General features: G+C 54.2%; 2 protein-coding genes across 2 annotated transcripts; one reads left to right on the top strand and one right to left on the bottom strand.

The window, feature by feature from the left end:
* The first annotated feature begins 8,123 nt into the window (after window positions 1-8,123).
* LOC122546975 (uncharacterized) lies at window positions 8,124-10,683 on the top strand. Its single transcript, XM_087984505.1, has 2 exons — window positions 8,124-10,104; window positions 10,164-10,683. Exon 1 carries the CDS (start codon window positions 8,182-8,184, stop codon window positions 9,865-9,867), a length of 1,686 nt encoding a protein of 561 aa, XP_087840631.1. The 5' UTR covers window positions 8,124-8,181; the 3' UTR covers window positions 9,868-10,104; window positions 10,164-10,683.
* An 8,898-nt stretch (window positions 10,684-19,581) lies between these two features.
* On the bottom strand, window positions 19,582-24,622 carry LOC148135367 (uncharacterized). Its single transcript, XM_087984529.1, has one exon. It carries the CDS (start codon window positions 24,620-24,622, stop codon window positions 21,932-21,934), a length of 2,691 nt encoding a protein of 896 aa, XP_087840655.1. The 3' UTR covers window positions 19,582-21,931.
* Window positions 24,623-25,028: the final 406 nt, after the last annotated feature.

Here is a 25,028-nt window from a genome sequence, read left to right as displayed (position 1 = left end):
ATCGAGGGGTTCGGGGTGGTTTATATACAGAATAACAGATACCCCGGGAGGGAGTTACAGACTGGAATCTAATCGAGGGGTTCGGGGTGGGGTTTATATACAGAATAACAGATACCCCGGGAGGGAGTTACAGACTGGAATCTAATCGAGGAGTTCGGGGTGGGGTTTATATACAGAATAACAGATACCCCGGGAGGGAGTTACAGACTGGAATCTAATCGATGGGTTCGGGGTGGGTTATATACAGAATAATAGATACCCCGGGAGGGAGTTACAGACTGGAATCTAATCGAGGGGTTCGGGGTGGGGTTTATATACAGAATAACAGATACCTGGGAGGGAGTTACAGACTGGAATCTAATCGAGGGGTTCGGGGTGGGGTTTATAAACAGAATAACAGATACCCCGGGAGGGTGTTACAGACTGGGATCTAATCGAGGGGTTCGGGGTGGTTTATATACAGAATAACAGATACCCGGGAGGGAGTTACAGACTGGGATCTAATCGAGGGGTTCGGGGTGGTTTATATACAGAATAACAGATACCCCGGGTGGGAGTTACAGACTGGGATCTAATCGAGGGGTTCGGGGTGGTTTATATACAGAATAACAGATACCCCGGGGGGGAGTTACAGACTGGAATCTAATCGAGGGGTTCGGGGTGGTTTATATACAGAATAACAGATACCCCGGGAGGGAGTTACAGACTGGGATCTAATCGAGGGGTTCGGGGTGGGTTATATACAGAATAACAGATACCCCGGGAGGGAGTTACAGACTGGAATCTAATCGAGGGGTTCGGGGTGGGTTATATACAGAATAACAGATACCCCGGGAGGGAGTTACAGACTGGGATCTAATCGAGGGGTTCGGGGTGGTTTATATACAGAATAACAGATACCCCGGGGGGGAGTTACAGACTGGAATCTAATCGAGGGGTTCGGGGTGGTTTATATACAGAATAACAGATACCCCGGGGGGGAGTTACAGACTGGGATCTAATCGAGGGGTTCGGGGTGGGTTATATACAGAATAACAGATACCCCGGGAGGGAGTTACAGACTGGAATCTAATCGAGGGGTTCAGGGTGGTTTATATACAGAATAACAGATACCCTGGGAGGGAGTTACAGACTGGGATCTAATCGAGGGGTTCGGGGTGGTTTATATACAGAATAACAGATACCCCGGGGGGAGTTACAGACTGGAATCTAATCGAGGGGTTCGGGGTGGTTTATATACAGAATAACAGATACCCCGGGGGGGAGTTACAGACTGGGATCTAATCGAGGGGTTCGGGGTGGGTTATATACAGAATAACAGATACCCCGGGTGGGAGTTACAGACTGGAATCTAATTGAGGGTTTCGGGGTGGGGTTTATATACAGAATAACAGATACCCGGGAGGGAATAACAGACTGGGATCTAATCGAGGGGTTCGGGGTGGGTTATATACAGAATAACAGATACCCCGGGAGGGCGTTACAGACTGGAATCTAATCGAGGGGTTCGGGGTGGGGGTTATATACAGAATAACAGATATGTAGAACAACGCAGCACAGAACGGGGCCCTTCGGCCCTCAATGCTGCGTCGACATGTGAACTAATGTCAGCCCATCCCCCTACACCAACCCATCATCATATGCTTATCCAAGGAATGTTTAAATGTCCTTAATGTGGCTGAGTTGACTACATTGGCAGGCAGGGCATTCCACGTCCTTACCACTCTCTGCGGAAAGAGCCTGCCTCTGACATCTGTCTTAAATCTATCGCCCCTCAATTTGTAGTTATGGCCCCTCGTATAAGCCAACACCATCACCCTTGGAAAAAGACGCTCACTAGCCACCCTATTTAATCCTCTGATCATCTTGTATGTTTCTATCAAACCCCCTCCATGTTGCCTTCTGTCCAATATGGACAGACCCAAGTCCCTTAGCCTTTCCTCAATGACCATTCACTCCGGACCTGGCAACATTGTAGTAAATCTCCCCTCCACCGTCTGCAATGCCCCCACATCCTCCCTGTAATGGGGCTGACCGGCACTGCCTTCGATACTGTCATGTGAGGTCGCACTGGCGTTTTGCACAGTTGCAGCATGGCTGTGGAACTCAGTCCCTCTCCCGATAAAACTGAACACACCGTGTGTCGTCTTAACAGCCCTATCCACCTGGGTGGCAACTTTCAGGGATCTATGCACATGGGCTCCAAGATCCCTCTGCACATCCACACGACCGAGAATCTTTCCATCGACCCAGTACTCTGCCGTCCTGTTATTCTTCCCAAAGTGCATCACCTCACATTTGGCTGCATTGAACTCCATGTGCCACCTCTCAGCCCAATTCTGCAGTTTATCCAAGTCCCCCTGCAACCTGTAACATTCTTCCACACTGTCCACGACTCCACTGACTTTAGTGTTGTCTGCAAACTTAATAATCCATCCACCTATGCCTGTGTTTGAGTCATTTATAAAAATGACAAACAGCAGTGGTCCCAAAACAGATCCTTGGAACACCACTAGTAACCGGACTCCAGGCTGAGTATTTCCCATCAAACACCACTCGCTGCCTTCTTTCAGAAAGCTAGTTTCTAATCAAAACTTGCTAAATCACCCTCAATCCCATGCTACCGCGTTTTCTCCAACAGCCGACCGTGTGGAACCTTATCAAAGGCTTTACTGAAGTCCATGTATACCACGTCAACTGCCCTACCCTCATCTACGTGCTTGGTCACCTTCTCAAAAACCTCCAGTTTGTGAGACACAAAACCATGTTGACTGTCTCCAGTCAAACTGTTGTTTGCTTGATGATTATAAATCCTATTTCTTATCATCCTTTCCCAAACCTTTTCTACAACGGGGATAAGGCTCACTGGTCTATAATTACCTGGGTCATCTCTACTGCCCTTCTTCAACAAGGGCACAGCATTTGCAGTCCTGTAGTACCAAACCTGGAGACAACGGCAACTCAAAGATCAAGGCCAAAGGCTCTGCTATCTCCTCCCTGGCTTCCCAGAGAATCCTCGGATAAATCCCATCCGGCCCAGGGGACTTAGCTGCTTTCACACCATCGAGATTTGGTAACACCTCTGCGTAACTAACCTCAGTCCTTTCAAGTCTAATAGCCCGTATCTCAGTCTTCTCCTCTGCAATATTCTCCTTTTCCTGAGTGAAAACAGATGAGAAATATTCGTTTAACACCTCTCCGACCTCCACAGGGCCCACTCTCAACTTCCCACTTCTGTCTTTGACTGGCCCTATTCCTACCCTAGTCGTCCTTTTATTCCTCACATACCTATAGAAAGCTTTAGGGTTCTCCTTTATTCTATTTGCTAAAGACTGCACGTGTTGTCTCCTTGCTCTTCTTAACTGTCTCTTTTAAACCCTTCCTCGCTGATCTGTAACTCTCCATCTGACCCATCTCGTCTCAACGTCACATAGGCCTCCCTCTTCAGCTTAACAAGAGATGCAATTTCTTTAGTAAGCCGCGGTCCCCTTACCTTATCACTTCCTCCCTGCCTGGCAGGGGCATACCTATCAAGGACACGCAATATCTGTTCCTGAAACCAGCTCCACATTTCCATTGTCCCCATCCCCTGCATTTTGCTACCCCATTCTATGCCTCCTGCGTCTTGCCTGATCACATTATAATTGCCCTTCCGTCCCTCTATAAGTCTCGCCCTGTGGCATGTATGTATCCCTTTCCATCACTATAGTAAACGGAACCGAATTATGGTCACTCCAAAGTGCCCACCTACAGGTGAATCAAACACCGGGCCTGGTTCATTCCCAAGCACCAGGTCCCGTTTTGTCGGCCCTTCGATGGACTGTGTCAGGAAACCCTCCTGTACACATTGGACAAAAACTGATCCATCCGACGTACGAGAGTTATATGTTGGGGGGAGTTAAAGTCCCCCACAATGACCACCTTGATCCTTTCACTCTTACCCAGAATAATTTTGCCAATCCTCTGCTCCCTCAAACTCTGAGGAGGCCTATAAAACACTCCCAGCAGTGTGACCTCTCCTCTCCTGTTTCTAACCTAAGCCCATACCGCCTCAGTAGACGGGTCCTTGTCAACATTTCTTTAAGCCACCGTTACGCTATCCTTGACTAACAAAGCCACACTTCCCCTCTCTTACTGCCTTCACTGTTCTTAGTGAAAGATCTAAACCCTGGAACCTGCAACATCTATTCCTGACCCTGCTCTGTCCATGTCTCCGAATTGGCCACAACATCGAAGTCCCAGGTAGCTGTCCATGCTGCAAGCCCACCTACTTTACGCCGGATACTCCTGGCGTTGAAGTAGACACACTTCAAACCAGCTTGCTTTCTGCCAGCACACTCCTGAAATCCTATCCATGCCCTCCCTGCTCTCATCCTCCTGTGCACTGGGACTACACCTCAGGTTCCCATCCCCCTGCTGAGCTAGTTTAAACCCACCCGAATAGCGCCAGCAAGTTTCCCCCCCCCCAGGATCTCAGCACCCCTCTGGTTCAAGTGAAGATGACCCTGTTTGAACAGGTCCCACCTTCCCCAGAATGAGCCCCAATTCGCTGGGAGGGAGTTACAGACCGGAAACTAATTGAGAGATTCGTGGGTGGGGGTGGGGGAAATGGTGCTTTATATCGAGAGTAACATATATCCTGGAGGGAATTACAGACCGGAATCGAATCGAAACGTATGGGGTGGCTTATATACAGAGTAACATATATCCTGGAGGGAATTACAGACTGAAACCGAATCGAGGGGTTCGGGGGGTGGGGTTATATACAGAGTAACATATATCCTGGAGGGAATTACAGACTGGAATCTAATCGAAAAGTATGGGGTGGTTTATATACAGTGTAACATATATCCTGGGGGGAGTTACAGACCGAAACCGAATCGAGGGGTTCGAGGTGGTTTATAGACACAATAACAGATACCCCGGGAGGGAGTTACAGACTGGAATCTAATCGCGGAGTTCGGGGTGGTTTATATACAGAATAACAGATACCCCGGGAGGGAGTTACAGATTGGGATCTAATCGAGGGGTTCAGGGTGGTTTATATACGGAATAACAGATACCCCGGGAGGGAGTTACAGACTGGAATCTAATCGAGGGGTTCGGGGTGGTTTATATACAGAATAACAGATACCCGGGAGGGAGTTACAGACTGGAATCTAATCGAGGGTTCGGGGGGGTTTATATACAGAATAACAGCTCCCCGGGAGGGGGTTACAGACTGGAATCTAATCGAGGGGCTCGGGGTGGGTTAAATACAGAATAACAGATACCCGGGAGAGAGTTACAGACTGGAATCTAATCGAGGGGGGGTTTATATACAGAATAACAGATACCCGGGAGAGAGTTACAGACTGGAATCTAATCGAGGGGCGGTTTATACACAGAATAACAGATACACCGGGAGGGAGTTACAGACTGGAATCTAATCGAGGGTTCGGGGGGGTTTATATACAGAATAACAGCTCCCCGGGAGGGGGTTACAGACTGGAATCTAATCGAGGGGCTCGGGGTGGGTGAAATACAGAATAACAGATACCCGGGAGAGAGTTACAGACTGGAATCTAATCGAGGGGCGGTTTATACACAGAATAACAGATACACCGGGAGGGAGTTACAGATTGGAATCTAATCGAGGGGATCGGGGTGATTTATACACAGAATAACAGATACCCGGGTGGGAGTTACAAATTGGAAACTAATTGAGAGGTTTGGCGTGATTTATATACACAATAACAGATACCCCGAGAGGGAGTTACAGACTGGAATCTAATCGAGGGGTTCAGGGTGGTTTATATACAGAATAACAGATACCCCGGGAGGGAGTTACAGACTGGGATCTAATCGAGGGGTTCGGGGGGGTTTATATACAGAATAACAGTTCCCCGGGGAGGGAGTTAGAGACTGGGATCTAATCGAGGGGTTCAGGGTGGTTCATATACAGAATAACAGATACTCGGGAAGGAGTTACAGACTGGAATCTAATCGAGGGGTTCGGGGTGGTTTATATACAGAATAACAGATACCCCGGGAGGGAGTTACAAACTGGAAACGAATTGAGAGATTTGGCGTGATTTATATACATAGAATAACAGATACACCGGGGGGAGTTACAGACTGGGATCTAATCGAGGGGTTCGGGGGGGGGGGGGGGTTTAATATACAGAATAACAGATACCCCGGGAGGGAGTTACAGACTGGAATCTAATCGAAACGTATGGGGTGGTTTATATAGAGAGTAACATATATCCTGGAGTGAGTTACAGACTGGAATCTTATCGGGGTGGTTTATATAGAGAATAACAGATACCCGGGTGGGAGTTACAAACTGGAAACTAATTGAGAGGTTTGGCGTGATTTATATACACAATAACAGATACCCCGAGAGGGAGTTACAGACTGGAATCTAATCGAGGGGTTCAGGGTGGTTTATATACAGAATAACAGATACCCCGGGAGGGAGTTACAGACTGGGATCTAATTGAGGGGTTCGGGGTGGTTTATATACAGAATAACAGATACCCCGGGAGGGAGTTACAAACTGGAAACTAATTGAGAGGTTTGGCGTGATTTAAATACATAATAACAGATACCTCGGGGGGAGTTACAGACTGGGATCTAATCGAGGGGTTCGGGGGGGGGGGGTTTATATACAGAATAACAGATACCCTGGGAGGGAGTTACAGACTGGAATCTAATCGCGGGGTTCGGGGGGGTTTATATACAGAATAACAGATACTCCGGGTTGGGAGTTACAGACTGGGATCTAATCGAGGGGTTCGGGGTGGTTTATATACAGAATAACAGATACCCGGGAGGGAGTTACGACTGGAATCTAATCGAGGGGTTGGGGGTGGTTTATATACAGAATAACAGATACCCCGGGGAGGGAGTTACAGACTGGAATCTCATCGAGGGGTTGGGGGTGGTTTATAAACAGAATAACAGATACCCCGGGGAGGGAGTTACAGACTGGAATCTAATCGAGGGGTTCGGGGGGGTTTATATACAGAATAACAGATACCCCGGGAGGGAGTTACAGACTGGAATCTAATCGAGGGGTTCGGGGTGGGGTTTATATACAGAATAACAGATACCCGGGAGGGAGTTACAGACTGGAATCTAATCGAGGGGTTCGGGGTGGGGTTTATATACAGAATAACAGATACCCCGGGAGGGAGTTACAGACTGGAATCTAATCGAGGTGTTCGCGGTGGTTTATATACAGAATAACAGATACCCCGGGAGGGAGTTACAGACTGGAATCTAATCGAGGGGTTCGGGGTGGGGTTTATATACAGAATAACAGATACCCCGGGAGGGAGTTACAGACTGGAATCTAATCAAGGGGTTCGGGGTGGGGTTTATATACAGAATGACAGATACCCCGGGAGGGAGTTACAGACTGGAATCTAATCGAGGTGTTCGCGGTGGTTTATATACAGAATAACAGATACCCCGGGAGGGAGTTACAGACTGGAATCTAATCGAGGTGTTCGGGGTGGGGTTTATATACAGAATAACAGATACCCCGGGAGGGAGTTACAGACTGGAATCTAATCAAGGGGTTCGGGGTGGGGTTTATATACAGAATGACAGATACCCCGGGAGGGAGTTACAGACTGGAATCTAATCGAGGTGTTCGCGGTGGTTTATATACAGAATAACAGATACCCCGGGAGGGAGTTACAGACTGGAATCTAATAGAGGGGTTCGGGGTGGTTTATATACAGAATAACAGATACCCCGGGAGGGAGTTACAGACGGGAATCTAATCGAGGGGTTCGGGTGGTTTATATACAGAATAACAGATACCCCGGGAGGGAGTTACAGACGGGAATCTAATCGAGGGGTTCGGGTGGTTTATATACAGAATAACAGATACCCCGGGAGGGAGTTACAGACTGGAATCTAATCGAGGGGTTCAGGGTGGGGTTTATATACAGAATAACAGATACCCGGGAGGGAGTTACAGACTGGAATCTAATCGAGGGGTTCGGGGTGGTTTATATACAGAATAACAGATACCCCGGGAGGGAGTTACAGACTGGAATCTAATCGAGGGGTTCGGGGTGGTTTATATACAGAATAACAGACACCCCGGGAGGGAGTTACAGACTGGGATCTAATGGTGTGTGGTCTTGTTTTTCAGACTCCTCTCAGGACAATCCTGATCGCAGCATGGAGAGCCCGTTACCGAGCTCCCTGTTAGAGGGGGAGAGCCCCGAGCCGGCCGAATGCCGAGACGTCTCTCTGGAGCGCTGCCCCGACCAGGCTTTCTCCCACCCGGACCCGTCCTCATCCCCGGGGCCACCCCCCTCTGGGGAGCCCGAAGTCGAGACGGACGGTCGTCTCTCGGAGCCGGAGCAGGAAGGAGACGGTGGCGGGGATCCCGGAGGTGCCTCCCGGCCAGAGCCGGAGCATGGGTCTGGCGAAGGGGGTGCCTACGGCGTGCAGATGGTGGTGGTGCAGGGAGAGGCGCGGCCCACGCAGGAATCCGAGGAGGAAGAGGAGGAGCCGGACCCTCAGGACGGGGAGACGGCGGAGGCACCGGGCTCCCCCACCACCCCACCGCGCTCCCCGGGCGCCGACACCAAAGGCCGGCCCTTCACCTGCTCCCTGTGCCACAAGTCCTTCCTGCAGCTCTCCTGGTTCCTGGTGCACGAGCGCCTCCACCTGGACAGCGGGCTGCACTGCTGCCCGGTCTGCAGCAAGTCCTTCGGCCAGGCCTCGGACCTGCAGGCGCACTGCCGCAGCCACGCCAGTGAGCGGCCCCACTCCTGCGGTCAGTGCGGGCGCTCCTTCGCCCAGCCCTCCGCCCTGCTGGCCCACCAGAGGGTGCATGCCCGAGCCAAGGTAGTGGAGAAGGTGTCCCGCCGCACCCGGTCGTCCTCCGCTGCGGCGGCCGCCGCGGCGTCCAAGGCGTCACCGGAGAAGCCAGCCGCGCCCCCGCCCGCCCCCTCCCGGCGCCGGCCCTCCCCTCACCGGTGCCAGGTGTGCGGCGAGACCTTCAGCACCTCGTCCAAGCTGCTGCTGCACCAGAGCACGCACGCCGGCGACCGGCCCTTCCTGTGCGATGTTTGCCGCGAGGGCTTCTCTGAGCCGGCAGAGCTGGCCGTGCACCGGCGCACCCACGCTGGCGACCGCCCCTACGAGTGCGACGTGTGCCACCGGCGCTTTGCCTACGACTCTTCGCTGGCCATGCACCGGCGCGTCCACGACGGGGAGCAGCCCTACCGCTGCAGCGCCTGCGGCAAGTCGTTCGGCACCTCCTCCAAGCTGCTGAAGCACCGGCGGGTCCACGCCGCTGAGAGCCCCTTCCAGTGCGCTGCCTGCCTCAAGAGCTTCGGCAACCCGGCGCAGCTGGCCCGGCACAGGCAGCACCAGCACCGTGAGGAGGAGGAGGAGGATCGGCAGGCAGGCCAGCGGCGAGCTCCCAGCGCCGGGTCCAAGCCCTTCCGCTGCCAGACGTGCGGCCGCTCCTTCAACCAGTCGTCGGACGTGCTGAAGCACCAGCGCACGCACACTGGGGAGAAGCCCTTCCAGTGCGAGCTGTGCGAGCGCTCCTTCACCCAGCTTTCCACCCTGCTCAACCACCAGCGCATCCACCTGGGCGAGAAGCCGCACCGGTGCGAGGTGTGCGAGCGCTCCTTCACCCAGCTCTCCACCTTGCTCAACCACCAGCGCATCCACACCGGCGAGAAGCCCTTCAAGTGCGAGACCTGCGACAAGGCCTTCACCCAGTCCTCCAGCCTCCTCAACCACCGGCGCATCCACACCGGCGAGAAGCCCTTCCAGTGTGCGCTGTGCTCCAAGTCCTACTCCACCTCCTCCTCGCTGTCCGTGCACCAGCGCTCGCACGTCTGACGGCAGCTCCACGTGGTCAGCGAGCGGGGGGGGGGGGGCTGGGGGGTGGGGATGGTTCCGGACCCCCCCCCCTTCCTTGCTGTGTCCCTGACATTCCTCATCGAGCCACTCACAACACAACTCCCACTCCCCTCGCCTTCTCCCCGTGACCCTGCACCTCCTCCCCGTCAGGATAACGCTCCGATTCTCCCCCACCTTCTCCCCGCCACCCTTTCCCGCCTGGACAGTTCCCACCAGGTCCCCATTGCCCCCACCTTCTCCCCGCCACCCTTTCCCGCCTGGACAGTTCCCACCAGGTCCCCATTTCCCCCCCCCCCCACCTTCTGCCCATGACCCGGCAACTCCTTCCCGTCCAGATAACGCTCCAATTGCCCCCAATTCCCTCGCCGCCTTCCCATCCGGATAACTCTCCGATTCCCCACCCAGTCCCCACCTCCTTCCCATCCGGGTGGCACTCCAGTACCCGCTCCCCCACCTTCTCCCCAAGACCCTGTGCAGTCTAAACCAGGACGTGGCCGCGTTTAGTTGGGTATTTTTATTTGAAGTGAGTGTGCTTGTCCAGGTCGGTTAAGAGGGCCAGTGTTACCCCCCCCCCCGCCCCCCGACTCTGGTCTGGGCGTTGGCCAAGCGGACGGTGGGAGGGGTGTGGAGTTTGTCGAACTTGGCGAGCGGAGGTCAACGTGCGCGGGTCTCTGTTGTGGTGGTTATTGAAAGCAGCGCGTTTTGTCTCGCTCTTTATCTCTCGCCCCGTCGCCCGTGAACGGGTTTCTGGAACAAGGGGGGAATAGTTCTGAATAAAAGCGAAGATAACCAAAAGCCGTTTGCTGCAGGGTTGTGGTTTGTGGTGCGGTCGGGACATTCACGGCACGGTGCTCCGAGTGACCGAGGGGAGACCGGGGAACTGTGCACGGTGCTCCGAGTGACCGAGGGGACACCGGGGAACTGTGCACGGTGCTCCAAGTGCAGGTCTGACCGAGGGGAGACTGGGGAACTGTGCACGGTGCTCCGAGTGTGGGGTCTGACCGAGGGGAGACCGGGGAACTGTGCACGGTGCTCCGAGTGTGGGGTCTGACCGAGGGGAGACCGGGGAACTGTGCACGGTGCTCCGAGTGTGGGGTCTGACCGAGGGGAGACCGGGGAACTGTGTACGGTGCTCCGAGTGTGGGGTCTGACCGAGGGGAGACCGGGGAACTGTGTACGGTGCTCCGAGTGTGGGGTCTGACCGAGGGGAGACCGGGGAACTGTGCACGGTGCTCCGAGTGACCGAGGGGAGACCGGGGAACTGTGCACGGTGCTCCGAGTGTGGGGTCTGACCGAGGGGAGACCGGGGAACTGTGCACGGTGCTCCGAGTGACCGAGGGGAGACCGGGGAACTGTGCACGGTGCTCCGAGTGCAGGTCTGACCGAGGGGAGACCAGGGAACTGTGCACGGTGCTCCGAGTGTGGGTCTGACCGAGGGGAGACCGGGGAATTGTGAACGGTGCTCCGAGTGACCGAGGGGAGACCGGGGAACTGTGCACGGTGCTCCGAGTGCAGGTCTGACCGAGGGGAGACCGGGGAACTGTGCACGGTGCTCCGAGTGCAGGTCTGACCGAGGGGAGACTGGGGAACTGTGCACAGTGCTCCGAGTGTGGGTCTGACCGAGGGGAGATTGGGGAACTGTGCACGGTGCTCCGAGTGTGAGGTCTGACCGAGGAGAGACCGGGGAACTGTGCACAGTGCTCCGAGTGTGGGTCTGACCGAGGGGAGATCGGGGAACTGTGCACGGTGCTCCGAGTGTGAGGTCTGACCGAGGGGAGATCGGGGAACTGTGCACGGTGCTCCGAGTGTGAGGTCTGACCGAGGGGAGACCGGGGAACTGTGCACGGTGCTCCGAGTGTGAGGTCTGACCGAGGGGAGACCGGGGAACTGTGCACGGTGCTCCGAGTGTGAGGTCTGACCGAGGGGAGACCGGGGAACTGTGCACAGTGCTCCGAGTGTGGGGTCTGACCAGGGAACTGTGCACGGTGCTCCGAGTGCGGGTCTGACCGAGGGGAGACCGGGGAACTGTGCACGGTGCTCCGAGTGTGGGTCTGACCGAGGGGAGACCGGGGAACTGTGCACGGTACTCCGAGTGTGGGGTCTGACCGAGGGGAGACCGGGGAACTGTGCACGGTGCTCTGAGTGTGGGGTCTGACCGAGGGGAGACCGGGGAACTGTGCACGGTGCTCCGAGTGTGGGGTCTGACCGAGGGGAGACCGGGGAATTGTGAACGGTGCTCCGAGTGACCGAGGGGAGACCGGGGAACTGTGCACGGTGCTCCGAGTGTGGGGTCTGACCGAGGGGAGACCGGGGAACTGTGCACGGTGCTCCGAGTGTGGGTCTGACCGAGGGGAGACCGGGGAATTGTGAACGGTGCTCCGAGTGACCGAGGGGAGACCGGGGAACTGTGCACGGTGCTCCGAGTGCAGGTCTGACCGAGGAGAGACCGGGGAACTGTGCACGGTGCTCCGAGTGTGAGGTCTGACCGAGGAGAGACCGGGGAACTGTGCACAGTGCTCCGAGTGTGGGTCTGACCGAGGGGAGATCGGGGAACTGTGCACGGTGCTCCGAGTGTGAGGTCTGACCGAGGGGAGACCGGGGAACTGTGCACAGTGCTCCGAGTGTGGGGTCTGACCAGGGAACTGTGCACGGTGCTCCGAGTGCGGGTCTGACCGAGGGGAGACCGGGGAACTGTGCACGGTGCTCCGAGTGTGGGTCTGACCGAGAGGGATGCGGAGACTGGGGAACTGTGCCCGGTGCTCCGAGTGCGATCTAACCGAGGGGGATGTGGAGACTGGGGAGCGGTGTACGTGAGACATTTGGGTTGGAAACTGACCATCTAAGATGATGATTTAAGTGACAATATTTAAAATGGCAGTCCAGTTAACACTACAAAGTGTACTCATTACTGGGGTCTGACTGAAAATTGCTTTCAGTAAAGACTTCTCTGCCTGCTCCCATGCTATCTTGCCCTGACTGGTCTGGACAAACTCCACCCAAGTTTCACTATTTATACTGGATGACGTGCGGCTCCCTGAACATCACAACCGGGCTGCTCCAGGTCCCTTCATCTTGACAGAGCAGTGGCTGTTCTCTGCTGCTGCTGCTTGGCCTCCCTGTCCTCTCCTGTGAAAGGTAAATTCTGCAGATGTGAAATGAAAGCTGCGATCGCTGGGGAATCCAGTCAGGTTTGGCAACACCTGTGGAAAAAGATGCAGAGTTGATGTTTCAAATCCGATCTGCCTCCTCCTGAATTAGACGGAGCTGGAATTCTTTTACACTGCTGATCGAGTTGGTGGCGGTGGGGATGAGTGAGTACAACAGATTGCAGCGAAGCCTGGAGCAGAAGACACCGGGCGTGCCAATGATGGTAAAAGGAGTGATTGAGATGTCCAATAGGTGTTAATGACTGATGTGGAAAAATAGTTGTTTTAAACAAAAAAGCCATTAGATTGCACTCTGGTTTCTAACTCAATGTCACATCAGGGAGGACATAATGTACAGAGGAAACTTGGGGTTCAAGTCCCTAGCTCCCTGAAAATAGTGATGCAAGTAGATAGGGTGGGAAAGGAGGACTAGGGCATGCATGTCTTTATAGGTCGAGGCATTGAGTCAGGATGTTATGTTGCATCTTCATAAGACTTTGGTTAGGCTGCACTTGGAGTATTGCGTGGAGGCTTTGGAGAGGATGCAGAGGAGGTTTACCAGGATGCTGCCTGGATTAGAGGGTGTGAGCTATAAGGAGAGGCCAGAAAAACTGGGGTTGTGTTTCTCTGTAGCTGTAGAGGATGAAGGGAGACTTTACAAAGTCTATGAAATTATGAGAGGCGTACGTAGGGTTGAACAGTTAAATCTTTTTCCCAAAGTTGCAATGTCTAATATTATGGTGGGTCCACTTAAGGTGAGAGTTGCAAAGTCCAAAAGCGATGTGAGGGGCAAATGTTTTACATATCGTGGTAGGTCTCTGGAAGGTACTGTCCGGGGTGATGGTGCAGCCAGATACAATAGGGGCGTTTAAGTAACTTTCAGACAAGCACATGAATGTGCAAGGAATTGGACCAAGGGCATGCAGAAGGGTTTAGTTTAATTTAGGCATGTTCGGCACAGCATTGTGGGCTAAAGGTGCTGTGCTAATGTTTCATTTCAGTTGCACGATACCATAATCTTTTGCTATAAATTCTGAGTCCACGGCCACCTGACGAAGGAGCAGCGCTCCGAAAACTAGTGCTTCCGAATAAATCTGTTGGACGATAACCTGGTGTTGTGTGATTTTTTTAACTTTGTCCACTCCAGTCCATCATCAGTGCTGTTCAGTGCCTAGTGGGAAAATAGTGAGGGCAAGGCTGTTTATCGAAAGGGCCGGGCACCAGGCAGTCATTCCTGCGGGGGAGCTCTGCAAAGCGGTCACCCAGTGTGTGTTTGATGTCACTGAACATGGAGGAGATGGCATTGCAAGCAGGCAATGCAGATCGAATGATGTACAAGTGAAAGGCTGCTTCACTTGGAGGGTGTGTCTGGGACCTTGGCGAGTGAGCAAATGTTGCACTTTCTGGAATTATTACGGTCACATCCTAAGAGACAGTGCAAAGTATTATTTTGTGTGCTATCCTAGCAGCTCATACCTTACGTGAGTACACCAGGGTGATGGGACAGTGCACAGAACATAAGTGTTACAGCTACAGAGAAGGAACAGAGAAAGATCAACTCTAATACATGAGAGGTCTGTTCATAAGTCTGACAACAGTGGGGAAGACGTTGTCCTTGAATTAAATGGTCCAGGGTTTCAAACGTGTGTACCTTCTGCCTGATGGAAGAGGGTGGAAGTCTGTATCACCATGATGGGAGGGGGTCTTAGATTATGTTGGCTGCGTTCACACCTCTCTAGTTTCTCGCTGTCTCGGGCAGAGCAGTTGCTGCGTTGTGCTGTATCTGGAATAGGATGCGTTCTATAATGCATCACATAAAAATTGGTCAGAGCCATTCTGGACATGTTGAATTGCTTTAGCCTGCTCGCGACACTGAGGGGTGTGAGGAAGCCTCAGGGGAGATGGGATGGAACAGTCCCTGCACAATGCTGGCAGGGGAGGGGAGATCTGTTTTACTGGGGGGGGCGGGACTCGAATCAGAGACACGAGGGTGGAAGGTGACATCGCTGGAACTGATGAGAGACTGGGGGAATGGAATGGAGGGCTCATCGGATCTGGGAAGGTGGAGTCAATTTAACTGTCGGGGGGAGTGGGTGTGTTAGTGAGCATCCTACTGGATATTTGTTGTGGGAACAGATTACCTCCAGAAACAGGAAAACATCTCGAATGAGTAGAGTAGAGATGGAATCCCTCTTCAGGGTGGGACAAGGAAGCAGCCCCCTGGGATCGTTGCCACAACAAGGAGAGACTCCCTTCAGGCTATCGCGTCAACAAACATCTATGTGTTCTCATCGCATTTAGTCATAGAGATGTACAGCATGGAAACAGACCCTTCGATCCAACCCGTCCACGCTGACCAGATATTCCAACCCAATCTAGTCCCACCTGCCAGCACCCAGCCCATATCCCTCCAAACCCATCCTATTCATATACCCATCCAAATGCCTCTTAAATGTTGCAATTATACCAGCCCCCACCACATCCTCTGGCAGCTCATTCCATACACGTACCACCCTCTGCATGAAAACGTTGCCCCTTAGGTCTCTTTTATATCTTTCCCCTCTCACCCTAAACCCTATGCCCTCTAGTTCTGGACTCCTCCACCCCAGGGAAAAGACTTTGCCTATATATCCTATCCCTGGGGTGGTGGAGTCCAGAACTAGAGGGCATAGCTTTAGGGTGAGGGGAGAAAGATATAAAAGAGACCTAACTCCGAGGGTAATACATGTATGAAATGAGCTCCCAGAGGATGGAGGCTGGTACAATTGCAATATTTAAAAGGTATCTGGATGGGTATATGAATAGGAAGGGTTTGGAGGGATATGGGCCAGGTGCTGGCAGGTGGGACTATATTGAGTTGGGATATCTGGTCTGCATAGACAGGTTGGGCTGAAGGGTCTGTTTGCATTCTGTATGACTCCAAAACATTTGTTTGTGACACAAATAGCTGAAGCTATGTTGCCATGGTACACAACAAATTCGAACTTAGCCAATCAGATTAAATTATGCCCCAAGATACCAAAATCCAATCGAATTTGAATTTTAATGTTTGGATGACATCAAACCAACGAGACGGTCTGATGTTTTGGGGTATATAAAATCAGGCATTTTGAACAGTTAGCCAGAACAGCAAAGAGCATCAATGAAAATACAGCCTGCAGAGCCTCTGTCTGAAAGGTATCTTTTCATATAAAATTTGTGAAGCAGCAGACCCAAGAAAGTACAGACAAAGAAATCAAGTGAACACCGACAACTGGCTGCTTTTGACATTTGACTTTTTTTTTTGTAAACTTAATCTGGGGGTTATTGGATCAGTATATTGTTGTAGAGTGGGAGATAGATAAATTGATCAGACAAAGGAGGATAGTTGTTTAATGTTGTTGTGGTTCTCGGAGTTAAAGAATAAATTGTCAATGTTTTTCTTTTACATTGAAGGATATTGGTAGTTCTTGGTCAATCGGACTTTAACAGATTACAAGGCGAGGTGAGCTTTTCTGTGGGTCTGGGTCAAATTAGCAGAAGGGTTTACCCTGTGTTTTAATGAGGTAACATTACCAGTGAGCCTCCTGTGAAGCATTGGGGTTCTGTCCTGCTTGCTACCTGTATGCCTGGGGTTGGTGGTGTTTTTGGTGGAGTCTGGGTTTTGTTGCTGGTTCTGTTTCTCAGTGGTTGGGATAAGGGGATCCAACTCTACACGTTGGTAACGGAGTTCCACGTTGAGTGTCAGGTTTCCAGAAATTCCCGTGCTTGTTTCTGGTTGGCCTGTCCCAGGATGGATATGTCGTCCCAGTCGAATTGGTGTCCTTCATTGTCCATGTGTGTGGAGCTGAAAATGTGTTGCTGGAAATGCGCAGCAGGTCAGGCAGCATCCAGGGAACAGGAGAATCGAAGTTTCGGGCATAAGCCCTTCTTCATGTGTATGGATACTAACGATAGCTGGTCATGTCTCTTGGTGACTAGTTGGTGTTCATGTACCCTGGTAGCTAATCTCCTTCCTGTTTGACCCATGTAATCCTTTTGGCAGTCTTTAGATTAGATTCCCTTCAGCCCAACCAGTCCACACCGACCTTCTGAAGAGTAACCCACCCAGACCCATTTCCCTCTGACTAATGCACCTAACGCTACGGGCAATTTAGCAATGGCCAATTCACTTGACCTGCACATCTTCGGAATGTGGGGGGAAACCGGAGCACCCGGAGGAAACCCACGCAGACACGGGGAGACTGTGCAAACTCCACACAGGCAGTCGCCCGAGGCTGAAAATCAAACCTGGGACCCTGGCACTGTGAGGCAGCCGTGCTACCCACTGAGCCACCGTGCCCTCCCCCCCACTGACATGGTGTTTTGTAAATAATATTTATCCCGTTGGTTGTGGATGTGGGATTCTTTTATGTTTGTTAGTAGCTGTCATATTGTGGTAGTTGGTATGCGGGCTGTCATGATACCCAAGGATTGCAGGAATCTGCTGGTCATTTCTGATCTGTCCATAATGTACGGCAGGGTGGTCAGCGTGTCTGGGTGTGCTGTGTCTTCCTGTTGTGGTCTATCGTGTAGGTATCGTCGGACTATCGTTTTTAGGTGCCCTTTGTTTCTGAAGATGCTGTGTAGATGTTCCTCTGCTGCTCTGCATAGTTCCTGCCTGCTGGCAGTATGTTGTGGCTCACTTGAATAATGTTCTGATGCAGCTCCATGGTTCTCTGTTGTTGTTGAGCACTTGGTCTGAGCGGATGGTCTACCTGTAAACATTTGGTGTAGAGCTCCCCAATGGCCTTGCGCTCACCTGTTCCATCCAGGAAGTGGATTTGATTGTTATTCCCTTTCTGCATTGATGAATTTTATGCAGGTAAAGGTGTTGTTTCTGGGTTTCCTCCAGCTGTTCGCTTTTGGTACTGACAAAGGTGTAATCTACACAGTGGATCAACAGTTTAGACTGGATAGTGGGCAGTGCTGTCCATTCTCGTCTTAGCATGACCACAGCTACTATTAGTCCTGATATCCGTGATGCCATGGGTATCCCATTGGTTTATCTGTATCCCCGGCCAGTGAAGGTGAAGTGGGTTGTGAGGCCAGGATCTAGTAGTTTGAGGGTACTTTCTTTGCTGATGGTATTGGTGTCGTAGAGACCTTGTGTGAACACTCCCAGCTCCCCCCTCTCTGGCTGGGATAAATGGAGAGAGGGCAGTTGAGGCTGGGAAAGTGTGGTTGATGGGGTGTGCGTAGTCCACTCCCTCGATCAGAGTGCATATTCCGTTGTTGGCACTGCCCTCTCCCTCTGTGTCCACGTCTCTCTCTCTCTGTCAGAGCGCATGCTTCAGAATTCACTCACTCACACATGGGAGCAAGGGGGCTGAACCATTTAGCCCCCTCACGTCCAGATAACACACCGATTTTTCCCCCAACCCCACTCCCCTGCCTTCTCCCCGTGAACCTGCACCATCATTCTGACCATCAGGAGTCGTTGTAGTGTGCTGACCCCTTGACTGTCAATTGTTGTTGAGAACAGAGAGGGTAGGTGGGTCAGAGAGAAAGGTCAGTGACAGACAGAGCTCCGAGAGAGATAGAACAAGTGATGTGAGACTGACTATCTTTGCCCCCGCAGGCAGGATTTGACCAAGTTGGCATCAAGGAATTAATGGATATCGGGGAGTAACCCTCTGCTGTTGGAATCATACCTGGCATACAGGAAGGTGGTTGTGGCTGTTGGAGGTCAGTCATCTCAGTTCCAGGACATCCCTGCAGGAGTTCCTCAGGGGAGTGTCCTAGGCCCAACCATCTTCAGCTGCTTCATCAATGACCTTCCCTCCATTGTAAGGTCAAACGTGGGGTGTCCACTGATGGTTACCACAAAGTTCAGCTCCATTCGCCACTCCCACAGGTACAGAAGCAGTTACAGACAATCTAACCATTGCCTTTTGATGTTCAATGGTGTTACCATCATTGACCCCCCCCCACCCACCTACAGCCACTATCAACATCCTGGGGACTGCCATTGAGAGAGAATCTAACCACCACCACCCCCACCACCCCCTGACATTCAATGTTGTTACCATCAGGAGTCTCCCCACTATCAATATCCTGGGGGCTACCATTGACCAGCCATATCAATACAGTGGCTACAAGATCAGATCAGAGGCTGGGAATACTGAAGCAAGTAACTCACCTCCTGACTCCACCCAAAGCCTCTCCCACCATCTACAAGGCACAAGTCAGGAGTGTGAGGGAATACTCCCCATTTGCCTGGACGGGAGGCCAGCTCCAACAAAACTCTAGAAGCTCGACATCATCCAGGACAAAGCAGCCCACGATTGATTGCCCCCCCCCCATCCACTGATATCCACTCTCCCCACCGGTGACATTCAGTAGTAGCAGGGTGTACCATCCACAAGATGCACTGCAGGAAGTCACCAAAAGATCCAAACCCATCTAGAAGGACAAGGGCAGCAGATACATGGGGAGATGACCCCCTGCATGTTTCCTTCTGAGCCACTCACCATTCGGAATTGGATTGATATCAGAGAGAGAGACACACACAGTCAGCAGAAACTGCTCCCTCTAATGACACAGTTTATTGCAGCTCTTTAATCAGGCAGTGAACAAAACTGAGACATCGATATAGTTTCCACATTAGCCTGAGGGAAAAAAAACCCATCAATTCACAATCACTTCTAAATGAAATACAATTCTAATGAATGGGCAGATACATAAACAAATCCGTCTCCATCAAGTACTCCCAGCACAGGGACTGCACTGAGTTAGGTACAGAGGAAAGTTCCCTCTACGCCATTCCCCCCATCAAACACTCCCAGCACAGGGACTGCACTGAGTTAGGTACAGCCCGGTACAAATGAAGTTTATTATTGTATCAGTTGTAAGAGTGTCCTGGACACTAAGTTAAGTAACAGAGAATGCTGTTGACCACAGTTCACCTCGTACACAATGCAATGGGTCACTATCTGATGGGGTCTGTCACTCAGCAACATGTAAAGCCCCTTTCCCACCGGCACTTCACTTCAGCTGGTGTCCTTGCTGGGAATCAGATTCCTGGACTGTCAACTGAGTGGGCCATGTAATGCTCCATTTCTGATCAGACATTGGGAGACATAGAGCACCGAAAATCCGGAATGCTCACAGGCACATTCTGTCAGTCTGTCCCCCAGACACTCTCCATCTGTCTCCAGTCTCTCTCTGTCTGCCCCCAATCTCTCTCTCTCTCTGCCAATTCCCAGTCTCTCTCTTTCCCTGTCCCCAATCTCTCTCTCTCTTTCCCTGCCCCCAATCTCTCTCTCGCTCTCTCTGCCAATTCCCAGTCTCTCTCTCTTTCCCTGTCCCCAATCTCTCTCTCTCTTTCCCTGTCCCCAATCTCTCTCTCTTTCCCTGCCCCCAATCTCTCTCTCTTTCCCTGCCCCCAATCTCTCTCTCGCTCTCTCTGCCAATTCCCAGTCTCTCTCTCTTTCCCTGTCCCCAATCTCTCTCTCTCTTTCCCTGTCCCCAATCTCTCTCTCTTTCCCTGCCCCCAATCTCTCTCTCTGTGCCAATTCCCAGTCTCTCTCTCTGCCAATTCCCAGTCTCTCTCTCTTTCCCTGCCCCCAATCTCTCTCTCTGTGCCAATTCCCAGTCTCTCTCTCTGCCAATTCCCAGTCTCTCTCTCTTTCCCTGTCCCCAATCTCTCTCTCTTTCCCTGTCCCCAATCTCTCTCTCTGTGCCAATTCCCAGTCTCTCTCTCTGCTAATTCCCAGTCTCTCTCTCTTTCCCTGTCCCCAATCTCTCTCTCTCTCTTTCCCTGTCCCCAATCTCTCTCTCTCTGCCAATTCCCAGTCTCTCTCTCCCTGTCCCCATTCTCTCTGTCTGTCCCGAGTCTCTCTGCCAATTCCCAGTCTCTCTCTCTTTCCCTGTCCCCAATCTCTCTCTCTCTCTTTCCCTGTCCCCAATCTCTCTCTCTCTGCCAATTCCCAGTCTCTCTCTCCCTGTCTCCATTCTCTCTGTCTGTCCCGAGTCTCTCTGCCAATTCCCAGTCTCTCTCTCTCCCTGTCCTCATTCTCTCTGTCTGTCCCGAGTCTCTCTGCCAATTCCCAGTCTCTCTCCCTCCCAATTCCCAGTCTCTCTCTCTGCCTGTCCCCATTCTCTCTGCCTGTCCCAAGTCTCTCTGCCAATTCCCAGTCTCTCTCTTCCTGTCCCCAATCTCTCTCTCTCTGCCAATTCCCAGTCTCTCTCTGTTCCCAATCAACCTTTCTGTCCCCAGTCTCTCTCTCTCTGTCCTCAATTTCTCACCATCTGTCTGTTCTCAGTTCCTCTCTCTTGTTCTGTCCCCAGTCTCTCTCTCTCAATCTGTCCTGTTTTTCTGTTTGTCCCCAGTTTCTTCCTCTGTCTGTCCCATTTGTCTCTCTATTTATCCCCAGTTTTCACTCTGTCTGTCCCCAGTTTCTCTCTCCCCAGTCTCTCTCTGTCTGTCTGTCCCCAGTCTCTCTATCTATTTATCCCCAGTTTCTCTCTCTCTGTCACCAGTCTCTGTCTGTCCCCAGGTTCTCTCTCTCTATGTCTGCCCCAGTCTGTCAATCTATCCCCTGTTTTTTCTCTCTCTCTCTCTGTCCCCAGTTTGTCTCCCTCTGTCTGCCCCCGGTCTTTCTCTCCTTATCCGTCTGTCCTTAGCCTCTCTCTTGGTCTGCCTCCAGTTTCTCTCTCTCTCTCTCTCTGTCCCCAATTTTTTTTCTCTGTCTGTCCCCAGTCTCTTCCTATCCCCAGTCGCGCTCTCTGTCACTCCCCCTCTGTCTGTCTCTCGCACCACATGCCCACTTCTCTCTCTCTGACTCCCTCCCTCTCCCTTCCCCTCCCCGTCTCCCTATCCCTCTCTCCTCGCCTGTCTGTCTCCCTCTTTCTCCCCGTGTCTGTCTGCTGGGGCCTCAGTTGCTGGGAGCAGGCTGGATGATGGCGGTGACGGAGCCGCTCTCCCTTTGCCGGTGAAGTTTCCGGTGCCTCTGGAAGTTTTCCCAAAGCCGGAAGCTGCCCCCACACCAGTCGCAGATGAAGGAGTTGGCTCCGTCACAGTGGGGGGGGGTGTCGGGCGCAGCCAGGGGTCGATGCAGCTTCATGTGCCAGCGCAGGTAGTGGGGCTGGGCGAACGCCTTGGCACAGGCTGGGCAGGAGTAGACCTGGCCGCGGGCGGGATCCTGGGATGGGGGGCAGGCCCCACCTGGCGGGACGACCTGCTGCTGTCGGTGGACACGCCCGTGCTGCACGCGGGCCTGGGACCGACTGAATGAAGCTCCGCACGCTCCACAGGGCAGGCGCTGCTCCGCCCTGGGGCACGAGGGTCCCACGGCAGAGGTCATCGCCGGGTCAGAGGCAGGCCCCACGATGGAGGTGGGCCCCGCACTGGAGGTGGGCCTCACGATAGAGGCAGGCCCCGCAGTGGAGGTGGGCCCCACGATGGAGGTGGGCCCCGCACTGGAGGTGGGCCTCACGATAGAGGCAGGCCCCGCAGTGGAGTTGAGCCCCACGATGGAGGTGGGCCCCGGAGTGGAGTTGAGCCCCATGATGGAGGTGGGCCCCGCAGTGGAAGTGGGCCCCACAATGGAGGTGGGCCTCACGATAGAAGTGGGCTCCAGAGTGGAGTTGAGCCCCACGATGGAGGTGGGCTCCACAGTGGAGTTGGGCTCCACGACGGAGTTGGGCCCTGCAGCGGAGTTGGGCCCCATGCCAGAAGTGGGTTCTGCAGTGGAGCTGGGCCCCACGACGGAGTTTGCCTCTACTGAGGATTGTGGCCCCACGGTGGAGGTGACCTCCACCGAGGATGGTGGCCCCACGGTAGAGGTGGGCCCCACGATGGAGGTGGCCTCTACCGAGGATTGTGGCCCCGCGGTGGAGGTGGGCCCCTTGGCAAAGGTGGGCCTCGTGGTGGAGGTGGAATCCATGGGGGACAATGGCCCCGCGGTGGAGGAGGAAGGCTCCACAGTGGAGCAGGACCCCATAGTGGAGCTAACGGATGATCCCTTAGTGGAGGAAGGGCCCAGGATGGTCAGGGGCTCCACCGTGGAGGAGGAGGGGGATGGGCAAGGTCCCACGGCGGAGAAGATAGAACTGAGTCTTGCCGCAGGGTTCACAGTCAAGGACCACCCAGTGACAGAGGATTGGGAGAGTCCCACGGTGGAGAAGCGTGTCGGTTCAGAGACGGAGGTGTTTGACAGCCCCACCGCGGAGGAAGGTATTGGTCCACAGACAGAGGAGTTGGAGAGCCCCACGGTGGAGAGGTGCGCCGGTCCAGAGACGGAGGACTCAGACAGCCCCAGCATGGAGGAGTACATCGGTCTAGAGGCGGAGGAATTGCAGAGCCCCACGGTGGAGGCATGTGTCGGCCCAGAGACAGAGGAGTCGGAGAGCCCCAGGGCAGAGGACTGTCTCGGTCCAGAGGCAGAGGGGTTGGAGAGCCCCACGGCGGAGGAGTTGGTGAGCCCTACGGCGGAGGAATGTCTCGGTCCAGAGGCGGAGGAGTTGGTGAGCTCCATGGCGGAGGGGTTGGAGAGCCCCACGGTGGAGGAGTTGGTGAGCCCTACGGCAGAGGAATGTCTCGGTCCAGAGGCGGAGGGGTTGGAGAGCCCCACGGCGGAGGAGTGTCTTGGTCCAGAGGCGGAGGGGTTGGAGAGCCCCATGGCGGAGGAGTGTCTCAGTCCAGAGGCGGAGGGGTTGGAGAGCCCCACGGCGGAGGAGTGTCTCGGTCCAGAGGCGGATGGGTTGGTGAGCCCCACGGCGGAGGAGTTGGTGAGCCCCACGGCGGAGGAGTATCTCAGTCCAGAGGCGGAGGAGTGCCTCGGTCCAGAGGCGGAGGGCCCCACGGCGGAGGAGTGTCTCAGTCCAGAGGCGGAGGGCCCCACGGCGGAGGGGTGTCTCAGTCCAGAGGCGGAGGGCCCCACGGCGGAGGGGTGCCTCGGTCCAGAGGCGGAGGGCCCCACGGTGGAGGGGTGCCTCGGTCCAGAGGCGGAGGGCCCCACGGCGGAGGAGTGTCTCGGTCCAGAGGCGGAGGGCCCCACGGCGGAGGAGTTGGAGGGCCCCACGGCGGAGTTGGCGTGGACGGGCATGTGCCACTGCAGGAAGCGCTGCTGGGTGAAGCCCTTGCCGCACGTCGGGCAGACGAAGGACTCGCGGGGGCCGTGGCTCCTCTGGTGCCTCACCAGCTGCTCGGCCAGGGGGAAGCAGGCGGTGCAGGCATCGCAGCGGTAACTCTGGGCCTCCGCCAGGTGGAGGCGCCGGTGCCTGCCGCAGTTCTCCGCCAGGGCGAAGGTCTTGCCGCAGAGCCCGCACTCGAGGGGCTGGCGGCCGGTGTGCGAGGCCTGGTGCCTGGCCAGCAGGGCGGCCACGGTGAAGCCCTTGCCGCAGACATCGCAGACCGCCAGCCTCTCACCGCGGTTACACTGGCCCCGGGAGGAGACGGCCTCGGCTCGGGTGAAGCTCATCTCCCCAATCGCCCGCTGCCCGGCGTGGACCCGGAGGTGCTGCTGGAGGGCGTGCGAGCGGCTGAACTCGTCGCCGCAGGTGGCGCAGGTGAACGGGGCGTCGGCCCGGGGCGGGGGTGCAGCGAGCCGCTCACCGTCCTCCATCCCTGCGGTGTCCCCGTCCGGGTCCCCCCCCTCCTCCTCTTGGACTCCCACCCTCCCCACTTGGTGTATCCACCTCCTGGTCCCTCTCTCCCTTCACCTGGACACACCCCCCCACCTCCTGGGAATTCCCCCTGACCCCCTCCCCCTTCACCTGGACACCCCCCCCCCACCACCTCCTGGGAATTCCCCCAGACCCGCCTCCTGGGGAATTCCCCCAGACCCCCTCCTCCTGCCCCCTCTCTCTTCTTCACCTCTACCCCCTCCTCCTCGATTTCCCCCTGGACCTCCCCCCCCCCCCCCCACCGTTCTGGTCCCCCTCCTCCTTCACCTGGGTCTTCCTCCCCCCACCTCCTCTTCCTAGGGATTTCCCCCCCCCCCCCCAGACCACCACCTCCTCCTGGTGCGT

This window comes from Chiloscyllium plagiosum, unplaced genomic scaffold, assembly GCF_037043375.1.
Source record: "Chiloscyllium plagiosum isolate Xiang-an unplaced genomic scaffold, Cpla_swu_hap1 HiC_scaffold_49, whole genome shotgun sequence".
Lineage (NCBI taxonomy): Eukaryota > Metazoa > Chordata > Chondrichthyes > Orectolobiformes > Hemiscylliidae > Chiloscyllium > Chiloscyllium plagiosum.
This window is presented reverse-complemented; position numbering and strand designations above follow the sequence as displayed.